The following is a 24,034-nucleotide window of genomic DNA, read 5'->3' on the forward strand; positions in this document are numbered from 1 at the left end:
TCTGTGATAAGTGCTCTTTTACCCTTGGAGTCTGAAAAATGTCTTTCTTTTAAGATGCAAATCTGAACATCCGTTAGAAACAGAACCTGCCTCCTTGACAGCCACAGCTATCCTCTCTTAAAAGGTTAAAAAAATTTTTAAGTGGATTAGAGTATTGTGAGCATTTGAGAAAGTTACTATATAGGGTCTTTCCTTTTTGGCTCCTGATAGAAAATGCCAGCCCCCGCCACCCCATAAACCTGAACTGACCTCTCATTCCTTTATCTCTAAGGGATGGTTGTGTGAGCTCTTACGCTGGAAAGAAGATCCTTCTCCAGAAAACAGGACTCTGTGGGAGAACTTGTCTATGATCCGAAGGTTCCTCAGTCTTCCTCAGCCAGAGCGCGATGCCATTTACGAGCAGGAGAGCAATGCGGTGCATCACCATGGCGACAGGCCGCCCCACATCATCCACGTTCCAGCAGAACAGATTCAGGTCCGTTTACCTTGGCCAATTCAGTAGAGCACTAAGTAAATAAAGCTTTAAACTTAGCAGGGAAATTAGTGTCTCTCTTCTTCCCGCCAATCTAAACATAGGCTTTTTAGCAAGAGATAACAATACATTGCCATCTTGCTCAGGGGGATAAAAGGAAAATTAACAACTTTTCCCAACATGTTTTTTATATTCCTTTTCCCTCATCTCCCCACCCTCAGAGAGGCAAGAACCCCTTTTTTGCACTTTTTTACAGTTTGGCAACTGTATCTTTGTTAGTTCTGGGGTTTGTGTGTGAGAACTTAGAAATTTTTTGTATGTTTTTTTAAAAAATCGTTTTAAAACACCACCTATTTCCTAATTAATGCCATTTTGCCCCTGAGGAAAGGAATTACATTTATTCTGTAGAGGAAGTTTGTAGAATCACAGTTTTATACCTTGGACTCTGTCCAAAACAAGGAGGGGAGGGAAATCTAATTGGAATCTTGCTTTTCACTCTGTGGCCCTTCCTTCACCTTGTAGCAGTCTCCCCACACCCGCACAGAGTACAGGTTGGGGGTGAGTCATATCTGTTTGTCTTTCCTTTAGAGCCCCTCTCCCACCACCCTTGGGAAAGGAGAGTCTAGAGGCGTTTTCTTACCAGGCCTGCCGACCCCTGCACCATGGCTCGGTGCTGCTCCTCAGGTGAGCGGGCACAAGTTACCTATGCCAGCAAGGAAGGGAGACAGAGAGGGGGTGGCACAGAGACCTGCTCCTTTGCTCAGGATCTTCAGACCTGCAGGACACACTGAGCATGGCTGTGGCCAGAGACCACCGTGCAGCAGATTCAGTCTTCTACTTAGTCTGTCATGTCATGGGACTTGTCTCCATTCATCCGCTGAGGGAATGCCCCTGGGAATTTAGATGGAAGTGTTCTGGGATCAGGTAGTTCATTGGGGCTCTTAGAAAGCATATTCTAATTGAACTTGAACTGTATAACCTATCTCTGTTAAATCTAAGGGATATTTTTAATTTTCTCCTTTAAGGGAAAATGCCATTGCCTTCCAGAGCCCTAAAATTCTACTATCTTTGTTAAATCACCCACATCATTTCTTGATATTACTGTGGGGGAAAATTGTGTGTGTGTGTGTGTGTGTGTGTGTATGTATATGTATGTATGTGTATATATATATATATATATATGCATGCATATACATAGAGATGGATAGCGTGTTATCCATCCACTAGGAAAAAAAAAATCCTTGAGTGTGTATTAAAGATAAAACAATTTGGAAAGGAGAATCCCTTAGGATATTAAGCACTAAAATAATTGTGAAAGCCTGGAAAACTTACTGTTTTAGCACAAAAAAAAAAAAAGAAGAGAAAGATACATGTTAAGTAATAAAAAGAATACTTGTTTGAAAATGTAAATTGTTTTTAATAAAATTGCTTTTTAGGGGGATGAAAGGAAATGCTTAGGCACAGTACAAATGTTCTAATATTTTGCTGCTTACTCAGATTGATTTGCTCTGCTGATAAGAATTATGGATTTCCAGTATACAGTTAGATGCCTGTGTCACACATTTGTTATGTATAATTGTGTATGGAAATTACAGCACATATACAGATACTAATTATGAAAAAGTGTCTGTATACACTAAATTTAAATCCTAATCACATCTGAGTTTACTGTAGACAAAACAATTCGCTAGCCGTGGTACAGCGGATTGAACCATTATTTTGGGGTAAGAAAAAAAATTTACAGTGTCAGCCTAGCGCAATTTGGTAAGAAATTGTTGTGTTTTAAATCCGAGCTGTCTGATAGGAAATTCACAAAACCCGAGCCTCTTGGAACATCCTCTGGACTCCTAAGAGAGTGCTGCATAAGAGCAGATGCTTACCTTCTTTTCTTGCTCCTTGTCTCTGCCATCTGATGAAAGGGGACAGAACACAAATTTCTTTCCCCGTGGCTCTGTAGTTCACTTTTCTGAAATGTCTTTGAAATCTTTGCTTCTCAATCTTCACTTTAAATCTTTGTTAATTATTTACATCATAATTTGCTTTGCTGTCTTCGTGCCTCTGATGCGTGTCCTTCTGGTGAAGTTTATGGCTCATATTTTCAGAGCAGCTGAGTTTTCTCCTCCTGCACTGATCTCTGATAAGGGAACACATTAGCCTCGAAAGCTGTACAAATTCCTGCCTTTTCAGTTGATATTTTGATTTTTTTTCCCCCCTAAATGCTGCAGGCCATTTGGCTGGTCTGCCTCGTTGCTCTGAATCTTTGTCCCTATCAAAGACGCTATATACGGGATGCATAAGCACGTGTTTTCTAATTCTAGACGGCTTTGTGCAGAACGTCGGGAAAGCGGAGCTCTGATTGTCGCTTGTTTCTTTTTAGCAGCAGCAGCAGCAGCAACAGCAGCAGCCGCAGCCGCAGGCACCGCCGCCCCCGCAGCCGCAGCCACAGCCGCAGGCAGGGCCCCGGCTTCCCCCGCGCCAGCCCACCGTGGCCTCGCCCGCAGAGTCCGACGAGGAGAGCCGGCAGAAGACCCGGCCACGAACCAAAATTTCAGTGGAAGCCCTGGGAATCCTCCAGAGTTTCATACAAGACGTAGGCCTGTACCCAGATGAAGAGGCCATCCAGACTCTGTCCGCCCAACTTGACCTTCCCAAGTACACCATCATCAAGTTCTTTCAGAACCAGCGGTACTATCTCAAGCACCACGGCAAACTGAAGGACAACTCCGGGTTAGAGGTGGATGTGGCAGAATACAAAGAAGAGGAGTTGCTTAAGGATTTGGAAGAGAGTGTCCAAGACAAAAATGCTAACACCCTTTTTTCGGTGAAACTAGAAGAAGAGCTGTCAGTGGAAGGAAACACAGACATTAATGCTGATCTGAAAGACTGAGATCAAAGTATTATTTTCATTCAACAGTGCCACTGGTATTTACTAACAACATGCAAAGTCCACCTTGTATCTGCTCAGAAAACCTTCGTTGTTCATGGTTTGGCCAATGAATCTTCAGAAACTTGCACAAACAGGAAAGTTGGGAAAGGATAGTACAGACTGCACTAATCGTTTTACTCTGTTTTACAAACTGCTTGGCAGCCCAGGTGAAGCATCGAGGATTGTTTGGTATTAGAATTTGTGTTCAAGGGCTGCACCAGTGTGTGTGCCCACTAAGCATGATACCAGAGATTTTTTTTTTTAATTATTATTATTCTGGAGCCTCAAACAAGCATTATAACTTCTGTGATTATGATTTCCTTTCCTTTAATTATTTCTGTAACACTCCACACTGATCTTTGGAAACTCGCCCCTTATTTTAAAGAAAAAAAAAAAAAAAAAGAGTTTGTTACTCTATTGTATGTTACAAAAGAACTATAGACTGTGGAATGCAGTTTAAAGATGACATATGCCAACAAATGCCTTGTATTATATGGCACTGCCGTAATTCAAATTTGTTTTTATTTTGGAAATAAAAGTTCACTGTAATTTTTTTTTCATTCTCATTGTTACATGATTTAAAAAAAAAAAGGAAAAGAAAATGTGAAACACAATTTAGTCCTCATTATTTATTTGTAGATCCTGCAGCGTCATGTTGTAATTAATTTTTTGGAAGTTTCCGTTAAATGTAATATTGCTTCTCTTGTTACCATACTGATTCTTTTCTATTTATAAATGTATTTTGATGGGCAGTAAAACAAAGTGTCTTAAAGTTTTAAATAGAGAAAATGTGCTTTACACAGTTGCCTATAAAAAGTGCTCTATGTTATCCAAGCAATTCATACTATAAGCTTCACTCTTATTGTTGTATGCAATTTTTACTATCATGCAAATAAGCTTAGGTAAATAAAACTAATAGATCACCTTAGAAAATTATGCAATTAATGTGAAAATAATTGATGTTTGCAATGTGTCTTCCTTTGGTTTACAATCAATTTTAAAGCTACATCTGTATAAAATTTCTGTATAAAGGTGTATTTCTTTTTTATGAGTTTATGGCTATGAAAACACCAGCTATTTTGTTACAGCTGGCTGTTTTTATAAGTGTATCACAATTTTCTTTATGCAGAAATGTTCTGATTAGGAGTGGTTATTGACTGTAACTACACAATTAAAATTGTTTGTATGGTATGACATGGTAGGGTTTGTCTGCTTATGTGAAGTAACTTTAAGGAAGAATCAAAGGATGACTCTCACCCTTATATGCATATGTGCATGTCAGTACTTTCCTGATATTTTGCTGTTTAAAAAGAACAATTGAAAAGTCACTTGAAACACTGTAAATTTAAATCACATCAACATACTCTTTACTCTTTTTTTTTTTCTTCCTTTTTTTTTTTTTTTTTTTTTTTGGTGGTACAGCAGATTGAATCCAGGAGTGCTTTACCACTGAGTTATATCCCCAGCCCTTTTTATAATTTTCTATTTTGAGACACTGTTTCTGTTTAGTTGCTGGGACTGGCCTTGAACTTGCCATTCTCCTGCCTCAGCCTTCTGAGTAACTCTAGGGATTACAGGTGCGTGCCACCACGCCCAGCAGCATGCTCATTTTTAAATAAGTATGAAATTTCACAATGAAGATGATAACCTGTTTTGGTTAACATCTTGCTTAATAAACAGAGATAGGACAGTCAGAAGACTTTCCAACAAAAACAAATCTAGTCTCTAGCAGTTATGTGATTAAAATGGATTCATGTGCTTTTATTTCACAATCCTTCAATTATGGCAACACTTTTCCTTAAGCTACTGAGTGTTTTTAAAGGGCATTAATAATAACATAAAATATGTAGGGGGGGAAATAGTAAAAGCCCCTACTAAACATTGTTTTGTTCTAACAAGTTCTAAGCAGAGAAAGTAACTCTGAGCTCGTTTGGCTGCCTATGTCTTTAAGAACTATGTGAAGAAAATAAAAATAACACACCTGGAAGTTAAACACAATCTGCAAAATCCCTACAACACAAAACCTTAGTGAACTTAGCCAGAGTATAAAATAAGGTGTGTTAATGGCCACAGAAAGAATTGAGGCTAACCTTGCAGTTTTGGGTGTTTAGGGTTTTGGGTTTTGCTTTGTACTTTTGTGTTTATCTTTTGCTTCCTCTTCTTAAGGTTCCCTAGATGTTAGGGTTATCTGGGCTCCTGAAGACCTGGTTGTGCAATTGCCCTTTCTCTTTCTGCTTACCATTTCCTCGGGCTCCAGTGAGTTCATTGGTAGGCAACTGGGCTGCTCTTTTACTTTAGAAACTAAAATGGGATCATTGAAAATTCCCAGTAAAGCTTTAAGGTTTTGTTTACTTTTTGAAGCTTAACTGAGCTAATCTGAAGGCTACTGATTTGTGGCAAACTAGTTCCCGATTCTTTTTATTAAATAAGAAAACAACCTCCTTCTTCACTAGAGTTTAGAAAAGTTATTGTATGAGCCAAAGGAATTCAAATGAAAATAGGAACTAGATTTCATGTATTTAAAAAAACAAAATATAAAGTAATGCAATTAAGTTAAAGAAAAATTATCTTCCACCTTTCCCCAAGTTTGAGAAAAGTCTAGATCAGCATCAAAGAGAATTGATACCTTTTATTAACCAACCCATTTAACATAAAGTGTTAAATAGACAAGAAATTTAGTAATTTGGGGGGGGATTAGGTTGCAAATAAGATTTTTCCATTCCTAATAACCTAAATTCTTCTGAAATCATGTTTTCAATGAAATGATGAATATGTGTTGGAAATCAGCATAATTTTGCTAACAAAATCCTCACTGAGATCTTTTCACTTTTTAAGATCAGCACAGTTTTTCTAATTTAGTATAAAGCACATGTTAATAAACAATGATGGCCACGATGCAGTAAGCAAAATTGTTTTCAGGGAAGACGGCACATTTTGAATCATCTAGGTGGATCATCCATATCCCCCAAGGTCATTTATTGCCCACACCAGTCCTCCTCCTCTTGCCTGTGGCTATGGTAAAATTCCTTTGACAAGCTTCATTGTGTCCAAGTATTTCAGAGACTTTTAAAAGCTGGGCATGACATAATGCTTTGTGCTCTTAAGACCTTAGCCGAGTCAGGTAGTTTACGGGTAATATTCAACCTTGTGCATCTGAATCTGTCATGGATTCCTTCACTCAGCACTTTGCCACTAATTTGTATTACACTCTGTGGCCATATAATACTTGCACATTATGCAAAAAATAATGTTGATAGTATCTTCTTGCCACGCAATATGCAGAGTTGACACATAACCTTTGAAAACCAAGGTAACTAATATGTGTGCCCTAGTTGTGTGGCACTTGGTAACAAAGTCTGTACATGTTATGTATAAAATGTGTATTGATTAGCATTTAGTACTAAGGAATTCTGAGTTTAAGAGGTTCCCTCCCCCCGTAGTGATATCTATATCTAATTGTGCTTATCTAAAATACATAGCTTGAATAGAAAGCATTTAAATGGTTCAAGATTGAGTAAAACTGAGAATCCCATCCATTCCATTATTAAATTCTGCCCTATTCCCTATTGTTAATGTCTGGCTGATATTAAGGTCCTTGATTGTCACAATATTTTCAATAAATGAGATATTCTGAACTGCCTGGTGATATTTTCAAAAGGAGCAATTAAAATGTGTATACCCCATAATATAGCTGATAGACATAGGGCTATTGTGTTAAAGCAAGTCAGAAATTTGCATGTTAGTGTGGAAACCAACAGAAATCCAAAAATATTAATCATTGAAAATATTGATACTATAGTCCACCTTACAAATAAATATTTTTGAAATTTCAAGGGGGCAATTTATAGATTCAGTGTTTCTTCTGAAGCAATCTTTTTCATGTAAATACTAAATGCTTGCATGTCTTTGGACAAAAGCTGAACTACAATATATTACTATATACATTTTTGATAAAATATAAAGTACCCTAATTAAAGAAATGTGGAAGGTGTATGTCCAGAATACGATATGTTTAACAATAACAATAAAATAAATTAAATTAAATTAATTAAATAAAAATAGTTTGGAATTAATGTTTAAAAGGTAACATTTTTAAGCCTTTCTTACATTACCCTACTTACGTGGGATATATCTCCAAATTTATTTTATCTAAAGAATGCTACCAAAATCAATAACAGTTCCTCACCTTGAATTAAGGTTGTGTATTAAGTCACCTTTCTCCATCAGTGATTTTCAGCTGTTAATATACCTACTGTGATCAAAAAGCATTTGACGTGGGCCCTGCTCTGTTGATGGTTGAAGAGGTGGTTGATGAGGGAATGCAGTAGTGTGGTGTATTTGCTACCTTGCAAAGTCACCACATGCAGAGATATTAAAATGACATATTTTGCAACAAGTTAAATGTTTAACAGTTGCATCAGAAACACATTCAAATAAGTTTTCATCAGTGACTGAGTCTTTGATTCATGCCATTACACTTTCCAGAAAAGAAACATCCCATATTCTGCCCTGATAATCTGCCCATAAAAGAACCAGTAGCACCTGCTAGATGAAGAAAGTTCCAGTGTGTCTCTTAATTTATTGAGCCTGTAGCAATGTGATACAATTGAGTTTTTGTCCAGAGTAAAAACCTGTCGAACAGCATTTTAATATGGGGACAGGTATCACTTATTCCACCTTTGTGTCCAATTTTAATTTCCAAGTATTCGTTTTGCAAGATCAAGTAAAAAGTTGTCCTACCTTCTGCAGCCGTTTCCCTAGCATGGCCCTCAAACGTTTAAAATGACCATAGTGACATTTGTAGAATATTCCCTTTTCTAAGACACTAACATATCTTGTTTAAAGCTCGCCATTCCACTATGATGTACCTAAGGCAGACATCACTGAAATTCCCACTTCAAAAACAAGGGGAGGGAAACTTTAATAGGTAAATCGATTTGTTCAGCTCTCAAGTGGCTACATTAGTCCAAAACTCAAGTCTTCCATCTTAAATTTCTATCTCTGTTTTCTCCTTAACAAAGACTTTCTCAAATGTACAAAGAAGTAATCACAATCCAAAAATTTTGGACATATAATATTAGCATGGGTTTTGCTTATATGAGAAAGTTGATCACTAAGTAATTGAAATTAAGCATATGGATATTTCATAATGAAATAACCATCATAAAGTTCTGCAGTCCTGGTAGGAGCACTATACACATCAACTATGTCTTAAAAACAAACTTTATTATGGAAAATTTCAAACACATATGAAAAGTATGTCTAGAGATAAACAACTCCCATGGATCCATTACCCAGTTGAACAATGGTAACACTTTTCTATTAACAAATGCTTTGAAAAATCTATGAAAATTTAGATGAAGTTTCTACAAACACATCCAACTGTTCAATGGCATTAGCCCATAACAACATAATGACATCATCTCATTTTCTGCAAAGCAATGAGTTTTCTGATTTCTAGAGAAAACATGAAACTTGAAGTTTTTCTCAGAACTCTTTGAGAATTTTCAAAAAGCCAAGTTTTAGAAGAACCTGTGAGAATTTCACAAATATTTGTAACATAAAAAAAGAGACAAACCAGCCTCTCTTTATTTATAAACAATACATGCTTTCATATCATTGTTGAAACTAAAGTACATAATTTTCAGTTATGCATAATAAAATATGTAATTAAGCAACATTCCATGGTGGATTAAAGAATTAAAAGCTTCAGGTGCAGAAAAGAATTTGTTGGCATTTTCTTTTTCAAGGTGGTATTTTGAGGTGTTACTTTTCATTTTCCTTTGACATCTTATACACAAATAAATAGACAGAAACAGACTAGAAGCAAAGAAAATGAAAAATTGGCTCCACTACAATAGACGTGAAAAGCACCAGGAGGGAGAATATTTGCAACATGCCCAAGAAGATAAAATTAAAAAGGACCAAAATCGTCTTTACCTGGGGATAAAAAAGTCTCTAAATGGGTTTGTTCTTTAAGAAACAGAAATAACATAATAAAAATTTACTAGAGGGTTGGGGTTGTGGCTCAGTGGTAGAGCGCTTACCTAGCATGTGTGAGGCACTGGGTTTGGTTCTCAGCTCCACATAAAAATAAATAAATAATAAAAATGAAGTTTCATCCACAACCAAAAAATATATATATATTTTATAAGAAAATTTACTTGAGTTCCTATATTTCAAACTACATCAAATGAATTCACACTCCAATTGGTACAGTCCAGTAAATTTATTTTTCAAATAAAGAACTAAATTTAATTAACAATTCTGTGCTATATATACTGAAGTTGACTGAGGCATTTGGCATTTACAACCACTCAAATGTCAGAATGTGTCAGGGTGATTCTGAAAAAAGATTTTTTCCAACTAACTTTGTTATGGTTTAAATATGAGGTGTCCCCCAAAAGTTCATGTGAGACAATGCAAGCATTTTCAGAGGTGAAATGATTAGATTATGAGAAGTATAACCTAATCAGTAGATTAATCCACTGATAAGGATTAGCTGGGAGGTAATTGTAGGCCAATAAGATGTGGCTGGAGGAAGTAGGTCACTGGGGTTGTGCTTTGGGGGTTTATATTTTGTCCCTAGTGAGCAGAGCTCTATCTCTGCTTCCTGGTCGCCATGTCCTGAGCTGCTTTCTTCTTCCATGCCCTTTTGCCATGATGTTCTGCCTCACCTCGTGCCCAGAGCTATGGAGTTGGTCAACCATGGATTAAACCTCTGAAACTTCAAGCACAAATTAACTTTTCCTCCTTTAAATTGTCCTTATCTGGTTTTTGGGTCACCGCAATACAAAGCTGACTAACACAGTTTCTAAGAAGAAAATAATGTTGTAGAGATGACATTCTGCTTTGAAATTCATTAGGACTTCCTAGTATCTAATGTTTTCCAGGTATTGCTTAAACTATATAATCAACCATTAAAGTTCAAGTAAATTAATTATCATGTACTTGTACTTCTCAAATCCTGTCACAGAAATATGTTCGGTGAACGAATGGATGAGCTCAGACAACTTAGCATAAATTTTGGGCATACAGTATGGAAAGACAATCAAATTCCATGGACAATCCTCTTAGTAGTGCTTGGACAAATACAAAGAGCCTTCTGATTGTCTTTAAAATATCACATCTCAAGGTCCTGATGACATCTTGTTACAAAACCAATTTGCTAAGACTTTCATATATAATAAAACAAGATTAAAAATAAAAAACAAAATTAATGCAAAATTTGGTAGAAGCTAACCAATTAATGCAAAATTTGGTGGAAGCTTTTGAAAGATAAGCTTGATACATAGAACGCATATCATGATATCCTGTGCAACTGAGTAGAGGGGACTACCAAAATTATTGAAGTATAATTGACATACAATATATGGCCTCTATTCAAGCAGTACAGTTTGGTAAGTTTTGACACATATGCCAAAAATGTATATGACATGTATGTGTGCCTACACGAACATGCAACTAGGAACATAAGGAACATCCCAGCAGTTTCCTTGTGCCCTTTTGTCCCCATGAGTCCCACCCTTTTTATTCTCATCCATCACCATCCCTGTAAAGTCACTGATCTACCTTCTATCCCTATAGAGTGGTCTGCATATTCTGGAATTGTAAGTGAATAGTTGTTCAGAATGTATTTGGTTTGTCTGACTCTTTTTACCCAACCATAATTAGAATAATATTCAGTCATGTTCATTCCTCTTCAGTGTTGAGGAATGTTTCCTTTTGTGGCTAGTGTGCACTTTGTTTATCCATTACATGCCTGATGGATATTTGGGTTGTTTCTAATTTGGGGCTGTTACAAATAAAAATGCTATGAATATTTATATGCAAACCTTCAATAGACACCACCTTTTATGCCTCTTGGGTAAATTCCTACAAGTTAAATACCTGTGCGTATCACAGGTATATATTTAACTCCTGAAGACATCAAACTGTTTTCCAAAGTGGTTTTACATTGCCACCAGAAGTGTGTGACAGTTCCTCTTGCTCCACATTGTCGTCAACACTTTATATGGTTGGTCTTTTCAGTTATAAACATTCTTCTAAGTCTGCATATGACATCTCATTCTGATTTTAATTTGCATTTCCCTAATGAATTGCATTTCTCTTTCTTTCTTTCTTTTTGGTACCAGAGATTGAACCCAAGGATGCTTAACCACTGAGTCATGTCCCCAACCCTTTAATGTTTTATTTTGAGACAGGGTCTCACTGAGTTGCTTAGGGCTTTACTAAGTTGCTGAGACTGCCTTTGAGCTTGGGATCCTCCTGCCTCAGTCTCCCTAGCTGCTGGGATTAGCCAGCTATGATTTACATTTCTTTAACTGAATATATTTTCATGTGTTAATTTGCTATCCACATATATACTTTTTTTGTTGTTTTGTGAAGTGTCTGTTGTTTTGCCCATTTTTAAAGTGTGTCGTTTATTTTCATATTATTTTGTATGGAGAGTCCTTTACATATTATGGCTTCAAGTTCTTGATTAGGTATGTTGTTTGAAATATTTCCTGTCTGGTTATGGTTTTTATATCTTCATTCTTTTAACAGTGTCCTTTGAAAAATGGATGTTCTTGATTTTGGTGATGTCCAATTTATCGATTTTTTTCTTTTAAAAGTCTTGTTTTCCTTTCCTTTTCTTTTCTTTTCTTTTTTCTTTTTATTTTTGGACTAGGGATCGAACTCTAGGGCACTTAACCACCGAGTAACATCCCCAGCCCTTTTTTGTGTTTTATTTAGAGACAGGATCTCACTGAGTTGCTTAGTGCCTCACTTTTGCTGAGTCTGGCTTTGATCTCTTGATACTCCTGCCTCAACCTCCAGGGACATTGGGATCACAGGCATGTGGCACTGCACCCAGCTGAAAGCCTTGTTTTGAATGTTTTATGTGAGTAATATTTCCCTGATCCAAGGTCACAAAGATTTTTCTCCTATCTCTTCTTTTATAAACTTTCTAGTTTTAGGATTTACATTTAGGTCTATGATCTGTTTGGGGTTGAATTTTGGGTATGAAATAAAATTTGAATACAATTCTCTATCTATCTATCTATCTATCTATCTATCTATCTATCTATCTATCTATCTCTTCTTCATTTTTTCTCTTTCTTTGCATACATATTTCTTATTGTTCCAGGATCTTTTGTTTAAAATATCATTCTTGTACCTTTATTTAAAGTCAATTGACTATATACTTGTGTATCTCTTTTGGACTCTGTTTTGTTTTGTTACTCTTTGCCTTTCCTCCAAGACTACCCTCTCTTCACTACAATAGCTTTATCCTGCAGCTACTCTAAACTCACTAGATTTTTTTTTTTTTGTATATTCCATCAGACTTGCTACACAGATAATTAAGTCATCTTACAAATAAACATGATTTAATTTTTCTTTCCAATCTAAATGACATTTTTCATTCTTTCTCTTCAGTTTCTGGAATAACCAGTACAGTGTTGAACAGAAACTGCGAGAGCAGAAATCCTTACTTTGTTCCTGAAGTTATGTGCTGGCCCTATTCTAAGCCCTTTACCATACAAATTAGTCTGTGTAAAAACTGTGTAAGATACATAGATTGTTAATCCCATACACTTGATAATAAAAATGAGACCCAGAGAAGTTGTGTCACTGGCCACAGTGGATAAAAATTCCAACAACCCTATGGCCTCTTAAGGCAGCTCCAACCTTTGCCTTGGTACTCTCTGCTCTACTCTTTTTGCCACTAGAAATACAACTTTGACCTTAGCTCCTGATTCGCTTGTCACACGAGCCCACGAAAATCCTGTCTGACCAAAATAAAGTTGAAATATGCAAAGGGAAGTAGGAGGAGGATTGTACAAAAGAATAAAATGAAAGGAAGAAGAGAAGAAAGCTAGGAGAAAGAAAGGATCACAGGAAGAGAAGGATGAAGGATAAGATAGGAAAACTTTTGGCTGGTGAAATTTCTCAGAGGGGAAGCTTACCTTCTGCATATTTCCATAGTATAAGAAAAAAATTAGAAACCACATTGCAAACTAACTTCTTTTAATGAGTTAGAGACATTATCTATTTATAAGTCTGGTGCTTCTAGGAAATGCCCTCAATTTGGAAGAAGAATGTATTTCCATATATTATATTAGAGGTGACAGAATGATCATACCAATGTCCTACATCATTTATCAGCAAACTGCGGTCTATGGGTCCAATCTGTGCTGCCACCTGTTTTGTAAATAAAGTTTTATTGGAATACAGTTGTACCTCTTATTTTCATCTTTTCTGCTTTTGTGCTACAACAGAAAAGTTAAGTGATTGTAAAAGGGACTGTGTGGTTCACCAAGAGAAAATTACTCTATTTTCTTTATAGAAAAATGTTTGTCAGTCTCTGCTCTGGGCCATTGAACTGTGCCTAGGTTTGCAAAGATGAAGGATTAAACCAATATTCTGGATAGCTTGCATCAAAAGGAAATAATCACTTCAGGACTTTTTTAGAAGAGTTGGAGTACATATCAACCAGAAAACTCTTGTGTTCATAGTTCTGTACTTCACTTGATGTGTATAAAGACCTATTTCATTAATTCCTCCTTACTACCTTGGCCTCCACAAGAGCAGAATACTAGAGATCCTAAACCCTGTTGCTCACCAGGAACTATTCTATAAATTTAGAAAATTATTGAGCAGAAACTTCACCCCTTCTTGATAAACTCTAGAAGTGTTAATATTCTTGGCAAAATTATTTTTGCACTAATTGCTGTATCCATCTGCTCTGTGAGATTGATTAGTCTGTGAGAGCATTTGCTCTCTCCTGCAATCAATGCTTCCTGGCCCAGCAGATAGCTAGAGCTATCTTATTTCCACCCGAGAAGGATGTACCACTGACAACTCTAAGCTTTTCCTTTGAGGATTTGAGATTAAATTGGCACTTGGCTTGATGGCCCTTTGGGAAATAATTCAGTCTGGAGAGAATTCTATTGAAGTACACCAAGACTGCGGGGATTTAAATGATTCCTTCCTGCACAGAGGATCTCCACTGTTTACAAAGGCTATTGCTGCAGCGCCAGTGGTCGGGTGCCATGTCCTGAAGAGATGTTCTTCTGACCCCTAGAGAAGCAAAGAGGAATGAAGGGCTCTCCCCTCATCTCTCCCAAGTCCAACTCACGAAACCTGCAGAGATCAACGCTGTCCATGTCGAAAGGAAAGCAGCTGCAGAGCCTAATTCTATCTGAATTGTACCCAATATTTATTTGAATTTTATTTATGTATTTCTTTTCAAATTTTTATTTGCTAAAAAATCACACATATCACTATAGTCTCTTAATAAAAATAATAAAAATTTTAAAATAGGAAAACATAAGAAAGCATAACATTTTACTCAAAAATAGCAACAAACTACCACCATTACCATCCTACCCACAGACCTTACTATAACATCATTTTGGACGATCATTCCAGATCTTGGGTATACATAGCATCGTGTCCGACATAGAACCAGTAACTAGATTTTTTAAACTGAGTATGAAAAACTACTTCTCTCAGCAATTTCCACAAAGTGAATTTGGAAGGAATATCCTCTGGCAAAATTTATACTCTCCCTTCTCTGGGCCAGGCAGTGTTAGTGTGAAATCATCATTGCAGGTAAGTAAGAGTAAGAGTTCTCATGTGCTGTCTCTGTCCAAGGGTGCCCGTGTAAAGCTGAGTTTCCACTGGACCAGATGGAGGTGAGAAAAATTAAAAAGATGTTGGAGGCAAGAGAAATTTTATAATGCTGAGTCTGACTAGTTGAAAGGACTGAAACATCTTCTGAGACTTTTGGCTTCTTAATTTGGATGGTAACACACCTATTTTGTAAAAAGAGTGATAAATTATGAGATGAGTACTCATACTATTTTTTTGTGTTTCAATGAATACAAAGCAAACCTATTAAGATAATTTCTAAAAATCTTTTGCTTTATGTACTCATGAAATTCAAACCCTAAGAACCTTATATTGGGCCAAAACTTTTGGTTTCAGGATTTCTTTATATTCTTAAAAATGACTGACACTTTCACTTCTGGGAAAATAGAATAGACACTCTTTTCTTCATTCCTCCTGCTAAGGATGATAAAACCCTTCAAAATCATATATTAAACCAATACTTGAAGACTCTGAAAGTTGAGGAGAAGAAAGCAGATCAAGTAGGGGCCTCAGAACCAAGGAACAACATAGTTCTAAATTCCCTGGGTTTCCTTTTTGCATCTATCCCAGACTTGGAAATAAAGGAGCCAGCAATCCAGAAGTACTAGTGAAGGCAGGCAAAGTAAGCCTCCCCAAACCTCTTCTCTACCCTGAGGAAAAGAAAAGACAGAAAACTCTGATAATAACCGTTTAATTCCAGTCAAGCACTACAGATACACCATAGCCCTCCCCCTTCCAGGCCAGGAAAGCAGAAAGGGACACTAAGATTTCTGCCTTCGGGAGGCTGCAAGAAGCTCCCTTAGTATCCCCAGGGGTGGAGTTAAAGAGGACCTAGTGGACAGTCCAGACATTTATTACTGCCCAGTGGTGACAAGGCCTCCTCCTTCCCAAGAGTATCAGTGGAGGCCATAGTAGAGTAGTAACAGTGTACTTCTCCAGACAGTAGAAGGAATCAAACTACTTTCCTATGTCCATATATGACGGCACCACCAGTGGAACTCCACATCATGTACAACCACAAGATTGGGATCCTCATAAGTTGTACTCCATGTTTGTATAATATGTCAAAATACACCGTCATGTAGATTTAAAAGGAACCAAAGAAAGCTGCACTCCTCCTTCTGCTGTCTAGGGAGAAGTCCCAGTGGGGACCTGGCACTCCTGCCCTGCCTTGGCACTACGCAGGTGGCATCTCCACTTCCCTTGCCAGAGCAGCATGAAGAATGAGAAGGAGAAGGAGAAAGGAGGAAGTAGGGCGAAGGGGACGAGGAAAAGGAAAGGAGAGAAGGAGAAGCAGTTGCTAGCTAAAATAATGGTTTTAAGTAAGATCCAGAATTTCATAATATAATACCCACACTATTTCAGTTTCAATTACAAAAGAAAAAATGGATGAGACCAAAACCCAGGAAAATTTTGAACTGGATGTAGACAATAAATCAATAAGAATTGAGGGACAAGGAAGAAAGAACAATGGAACACAGAGGATTCTAAGGGGAGTAAAAACCACTCTGTATGATACCGTAATGGCCTATGCCTATCATTGTATATTAATCCAAACCCAGAAAATGTACAACACTCAGAATGAACTCTAACGTGAATGATGGACTCTGGGGGATATTGATGCATCAGTGTAGGTTCATCAGTTATAACAAATGCACTGTTTTGGAAGAGGATATTGATAATGAGGATGTGTCACAATGAGGGTAGAGGTAGAATGGAAATCATGGTACCTTCCATCAATCTTATGGTAAGCCCCAAACTACTTTAAAACCTAAACTCTGTTAAAATAATTTCAAGCCCAAGTATGTTGGAATTCATGTTTCTAGCAGATAAGGTTTACAAGTTTTTCATGACTATGAAGAGCAATGAACAATTTATAGGTTAAAACTAAACAGAACTGCCCTGATCGCTATGTTGTGCAATGAAATTTAAAAGCACAAGATATATTTACCCACTTTTAGAAAAAAATATATTGATATGAGAAGAGAATTCATGGGTGTTACTTTTTAAAAGACCATCTTCGCAAAATAAGTACATGAAGTACTAAAAAAATACAGTGGATATATGCAAATATTTGAGATTACAGAGATGTTGGAATTATGCACCAATTTTTTTTTTCAGTTCTGGAAACTGAACCCAAGACACTGAGATACATTTCCAGTGCCCACCCTCTGCCTTTAAAGACTTTAAAGCACTCAAAAAATGCTTTACCTAGCAATTACAGACGTTTGGAAGAAATTTAAAAGTCTCATTGAAGGAATAGAAGATATAAGCAAGAACTAAAGGGAAATTTTAGAATTGGAAAGTATAAAACATTAAATAAAAAATGGAATGGATAGGTTCTACAGCAAGCTAATGGAGACAGAAGGGAAAACACAAGTCAGCGACAGAAAGACAGAGCAACATAAGTTACTGAATCTGAACAACAGAGAGAAAAAACACTGCCCAACAAAGTCCATAGATCTGTGAGACTCCATCAAAGGATCAATCATTCCCGTCATGTGAGGCCTTGAAGGAGGAGAAAGAAGGCAAGGTTCAAAAAGGACTTGAAGAAATAATGGCTGAAAGGTTCTTAAACTTAGCAAAAGTCATAAAACTACAAATGCAGTAAGCTCAGCAAAACCCAAACATGATAAAAAACAAAAGTCATATCAAGACCGATGATAGTCAAACTTCTGAAAACTATAGACTAAGAAATTGTCTGAAAAACAGCAAGACAGAAACAACACTTGGTATAGAGAGGAAAACCAATTTGAAAAGCAGCAAACTTCTCATCAGGCCCAGAAGGAAGTGACACGACACATCAATTTTGAAATACAGAAAGAAAAGAACCTTCACACGGAGGTTAAGAAGGAAGTGTGTCTGGTTATAAAGAGAACCATGTGATTCTGTATCCTGACTGTATTGATGTCAATGCCCTACTTGTGATATTGTAATAAAGTTTTCTTGATGTTTACCTTGGGGAGACCCAGGTAAAGAATACATAGATCTCTTCATATTATTTCTGTATGTGAATCTATGATTATAATAAAAGTTTAGTTAAAAACAAATTATTGAATTAAAAATAAAACTACTATGTGACTTCTGGGCATATATCCAAAAAATCTGAAATCAGGGTCTGAAAGTGTTAATTGCACACCCATTTCATAGAAGTACTGTTCACTACAGCCAAAAGGCAGAAGTAACCTACAAGTCCATAGACAGATAAATAGATAAACTAAATGTGGCGCGCACACACACACACACACACACACACACACACACACACACACACTGGAACATTTTTCAGGCATAAAAAGGAAGAAAATCCAATCACATTACAACATGGATGAGCCTTGAGGACATTATATTAAGTAAAATAATCCAGTCATAAAAGGACAAATTCTATGTGACTCTACTTATATGAGGGGTCCAAATAGTCTAATTATGGAAAGAAAAAGCAGAATGGTGTTCACCAGGGTCCAGGGAAAAATAGGAAAGGGAGTTGTTGTTTCTTGGATATGGAGTTTCATAAGATGAAAAAGCTCTGGAACTCTATTTCACAATATGAATTTATGTTACCAAGTGGTATATTTAAAAAGGCTTAAGATGACTGATTTTGTGTTACCTTTTTTATTTGCCATAATGAAAAACAAAGAAAAAAGTACTTGAAGACCCTGAAGAGCTTGTATAAATAAATCTAGTTATATTTATCATATATGACATTAAAACTAAGAAGTATAATGCTAAATCCAAGGCCAACATCATTCTAAATGGATAAAAATTGAAAACATTCTCTTTAAAAACTGGAACAAGATAGGGATACCATCTTTCACCACTTCTATTCAACATAGTCCTGGAAACTCTAGCTGGAGCAATTAGAAGAAAGAAATTAAAGGAATATGCATAGGAAAAGAAGAACTCAAACTATCCCTATTTGCAAAAGACATGTTTCTATATTTAGAAGACCCAAAAAACTCCACTAGAAAACTTCTAGAATTCATAAATGAATCCAATAAAGTAGCAGAATATAAAATCATCACCCTGGGGAGATCCAAAATGGCGGACTAGAGGGAGGCTACGTTCCTTGTCGCTCAGTAACTCCAGTTTCAAGTAGAGGATATCTGTTTCTTGGTAAGGCAGTTTTAGCTGCTTATCGATCCCCTGCTGTTTACCCCATTTGTCTGCTGTGATCACCTGCAGTCTGCCAGCATATCCATGCCTTTTTTGAGTGCAGATTGCTCACTGTCAGGCGCCTATCATCCACCATTTGCCTGCCTCTCGCCTGTCCATCGCGTGCCTTTCACCTATACATCACCCAACGCAAGAGGTTCACCTCCTGTTCGACAACAGTCAGCAAACTGATCGCTGACCACCAGTGGAGCACCAGCTGCCTGGCTGTTGCCTGGAAGTTCACTGTCACAGTACCTGCAGGGTTGATTACACGTGGCTGCTGCCATTTTGAGACAACAGCCAGGCCCCGTAGGACCCCTGGCCGGACTGACTGAGCCCCATCTCCAGGATCCCTCAGACTGACCAATCACTCCCTGCCTCTGGGGCCCTCACATTGACTGACTGCTCCCTCCCGCCAGGACCCCCAGACCAACTGACTACACCCTATCACCGGGACCCCAGACCGAATGATTGCAACCGGCCTCCAGGATCCTACAACCACACCAAACACACCCACCTCCAGGACCTCCTGCTGACCACGGCCACACCCTGAGCTGCAGCTCCCCATTTGCCAACACGGTTCAAAGCCAGAGCAGCCATCTTGGATAATCCTAGAAGCCATAGCTCCGATCTTTAGGTGGGGTAAATCCCATCCTGAGACGCCTGCTGGAGGCTTGAAGCTCATTGTCAGGTACCTCTCATGCATCAGGCTACTGAACACTGGGAGGTTTCATTACTATATGACTGTTATACAGTAGATTTTCTTTTTTTCTCCTTATTGAAAAAGTTTAAGTTTTTATTTCCTTAGTTTTCTTGCTCTCTTTTCCTTTTGTTTACCTGTTCCCTCAGAGTCTCTTTCTCCCTTTTTTGCATGCTAACATCCAATTTCTTTTGATTACACTCTCACCCTTTCTATTATCTAGAACTTCTGTATATTCTTTTCTTATCCCATTAACAGCCACATTCTACATCCCTCTGCATCCTCTTTGTCCTCCATTTGAAACTGCAGACCTTATTGCAAATCTGTTTGTTTTACCGAAGATAATATTTGAACTCAATTCTGTTTATTATGACAATTTTGTTATTGTCCTCATAGGGGCTATTTGGTCTAGGATTGCATAGTGTCTGAATTGGGCACTGCTAATATTGATCTCCCCTTAAAGAAAAGGTTTTGGAAACCTATAGGGCTACTATAAGCCTATAGGGGGAAATCTGCAATACCCCAGATCTGCACTGCTAGAGGGGAAGATACATGAATAACATGAAAAAGCAAGGGAAGAAAATGACACAAACACATCTAGATTCTATATTAATAGAATCCAATGACAGTATGTTAGAAGAAATGTCAGAAAAGGACTTCAGATTATACATGATTAAGATGATTGGTGAAGCAAAGGATGAGATAAAAGAGCAAATGCAGGCAATGAATGATAATACCAATAAAATTATCACCCATAAATCAATTGTGTTCCTATACATCAGTGATGAATGAACTGAAAGAGAAATTAGGAAAACAATCCCATTCATAGTAGCCTCAAAAAAATAAAATAAAATATTTGGGAATCTACATAACAAGAGGGGAAAGACCTCTACATAGAAAACCACAGAACTCTAAAGAAAGAAATTGAAGACATTAGAAGATGAAAAGATTTCCCACATTCTTGGATTGACAGAATTAATATTGTCAAAATGACCATACTACTAAAAGCACTATACAGATCAAATGTAATTCCTATTAAGGTTCCAATGACATTCTTCATAGAAATAGAAAAAGCAGTCATGAAATTTATTTGGAAAAATAAGAAGCCCAGAATAACCAAAACAATCCTCACCAATAAAAGTGAAACAGGAGACATCACAATACCAGACATTAAATTATTCTACAGAGCTGTAGTAACAAAAATGGCATGGTATTGGCACCAAAACAGACACAAAGACCAATGGTACAGAATAGAAGACACAGATACAAACCTATGTAAATACAGTTATCTCATAATAGACAAAGGTGCCAAAAACATATATTGGAGAAAAAATAGCCTCTTCAACAAATGATGTGGGAAAACTGGGAAATCCATATGTAACAAAATAAAATTAGACCCTTATCTCTCACCCTCCACAAAACTCAACTCAAAGTGGATCAAGAACCTAAGCATTAGACCAGAGACCCTGTACCTACTGGACGAAGAAGTAGGCTCAACTCTCAACAAGACTCCTAAAGTACAAGAAATAAAATCAAGAATCAATAAATGGATGGCATCAAACTATAAAGCTTCTTCACAGCAAAGGAAACAATCAAGAATGTGAAGAAAGAACCTACAGAATGTGGGAAAATCTTTGCCACCTGCACCTCACATACAGCACTAATCTCTAGGTTATATAAAATCTCAAAAAAACTTAACACCCAAAAAACAAATAACCCAATCGAAAAATGGGCAAAGGAACTAAACAGACACTTCACAGAAGAAGAAATATGATTGGTCAGCAAATATATGAAAAATTTTCAACATCACTATCAATTAGAGAAATGGAAATTAAAACTACACTGAGATTTCATTTCATTCCAGTCAGAATGGGAATTATCAAGAATACAAGTAACAATAAATGTTGGTGAGGACGTGGGGGAAAAGGTACACTCATATATTGCTAGTGGGACTGCAAATTGGTGCAACCACTCTGGAAAGCAGTGTGGAGATTCCTCAGAAAACTTGGAATGGAACCACCATTTGACCCAGTTATCCCATTCCTACGTATATACCCAAAGGACAAATCAGCATACTATAGTGACATGGCCACATTCACATCAAAGTGTATAGCAGCTCAATTCACAATTGCTAAGCTATAGAACCAACCTAGGTACCCTTCAACAAATGAATGGATAAAGAAAATGTGGTATATATACACAATGGAATATTACTCAGTCATAAAGAAGAATGAAATTATGGCATTTGCCAGTAAATGGATAGAACTGGAGACTATCATACTAAGTGAAATAAATCAAAGGCCAAATGTTCTCTCTTATATGCAGATGTTGACATAATAGGTGGTGAGGGGGGGAGGTTCACCGGATTAGACAGAGCAGAGTTGGGGGAAGAAAGGGGGTGGGAATAGAAAAGACAGTAGAATGAATCCCACATAACTTTCTTATGTTCATATATGAATACGTGAACAGTGTGACTCCACATCATGTACAACCATAAAAATGGGAAGTTATACTCCATGTATATATGATGCGTCAAAATACATTCTACTGTCATGTAGAACTAAAAAGAATAAAACATTTTTTAAAAAATCAGAAATATAAAAAATATTTATATAAAAATATTTATAGATTCATTTTTAGAATAACAATTATAAAACCATTGCCAGTTCACATAAATGGCATATTTTATGGAAATCACAGTATATTTGAAAATAATTACTAAGAATGGTGGTATTCTTTAACACTTAGCAAATATCTTTAATGCCCTCCTTCTCAGAAAACAGCTGTATTTGTATATCTGATTCTGCATTTGATCTGCTTTTATGTCAAATATATTCTGTAACCTGGAAAACAACACTGTACACTCACACGAGAATAAGAGTGAATACATGACATCACATCCTGTTGTTACTGTGAACACAGCTTTGTCTCTGCAGACCTGTGAAAAGGTCTTGCGGAACCCCACAGGGTTTTCAAGTCACACTTGGAGAACCACTAGATAAGATCCTTCATCAGGGCCTTATTGTATGTTGAGTTATTGATCACAATTCCTGACTCCCATTTATATCTACATCTTTTCCATGACCACATACATTCTCCCGTCCTTGATTTTGGGCATGACTATGTGATTTCATTTTGGCCCATGGAACATCAGCAGGTTTGAGGCAAGAAGCAGCTTTCTACCTTTTTGCCTTCAGCTGAAGCCCCCTAATAGCTTAACATGGAGCAGTGAGGAACCAAGTGTGACTGAGTCCCTGTCACAGTGAGGAGCCAAGCTTCTGCAGCATTCCTGTGATAAGAACTTGCTAATGGGAACCTAAATCTTATGAGCTGAATAAAAGGGAACAGCAGGAGAAAACTCACGAGAAATATGATAATCGTATTAAAAGAAATGCATCAGTCTATGTTGTTTTGAATAATATCAGAACAAAAGAAAATGCATTAAAAGCACAACCACAGACCAATGAAATTAAAGACAAAATCTTTGATGGGGGTAGCCATGAATGGTGACTGAAGGGACTCAGGAAGAAGGAAGCTCTCTTTCTTTGCATGGGAGAGCAACTATGAATGAATCCCATGTAGGTGGGGGCTCAGAATGTTCCTCCAGGAAGGGGAAGTCTGGGGGTACTTAGCCATTGATTTCTACCTTCCTCCTTGGGGGAAGGATGCCTCTGGATTTGTTAGATCTTCATCATCATGGTAGTTGTCCTTAATATAACTTTACTGACAAAGAGTTGCCAAGTAGAGCAGGCTATACCAGAAATGTGATTGGAGTGGAACAAGTCAGCTGAACACATCCCAGGTAACCACTTACCTAGGAGCATTAATAACCCTTTGACCCAGAGAGTGTGACCCAGAGAGCAGTGTCCTTGGTGCTTTTTAGAAATACAAATTCCTGAACTTCTGAGGGTGATTCTTTATTATTATTATTTGTTCATAGTACACAAATGGGGTACAACTTTTCATTTCTCCGGGTGTACACGAAGAAGAGTCACACCATTTGTGTAATCATACATGTACACAGGTTAAGGATGTTTGTCTCATTCCATTATCTTTCCTTCCCCTGTCCCCTCCCCACCCTTCATTTCCCTTTATACAATCCATCCTTCCTCCATTCTTCCCTTATCTGCCCCCCAAATTATGTATC

General features: G+C 37.2%; 1 protein-coding gene across 7 annotated transcripts in view; it reads left to right on the plus strand.

The window, feature by feature from the left end:
• SATB1 (SATB homeobox 1) overlaps positions 1-5,931 on the plus strand; it is a 95,990-nt gene extending 90,059 nt beyond the window's left edge. For 4 of the 7 annotated variants that reach the window (XM_079115157.1, XM_079115158.1, XM_079115159.1 and 1 more), the window contains exons 10-12: positions 272-475; positions 1,061-1,156; positions 2,850-5,931. In XM_079115157.1, the coding sequence (XP_078971283.1) occupies positions 272-475; positions 1,061-1,156; positions 2,850-3,359 (810 nt within the window). In that variant the 3' untranslated portion in view covers positions 3,360-5,931. The remainder of the gene's footprint in view (positions 1-271; positions 476-1,060; positions 1,157-2,849) is intronic. The other 3 variants (XM_079115160.1, XM_079115161.1, XM_079115162.1) reach the window with 3 other exon arrangements.
• The last annotated feature ends 18,103 nt before the right edge of the window (positions 5,932-24,034 follow it).

The sequence above is a fragment of the Sciurus vulgaris genome (assembly GCF_902686455.1).
Source record: "Sciurus vulgaris genome assembly, chromosome: 16".
NCBI classification, from domain to species: domain Eukaryota; kingdom Metazoa; phylum Chordata; class Mammalia; order Rodentia; family Sciuridae; genus Sciurus; species Sciurus vulgaris.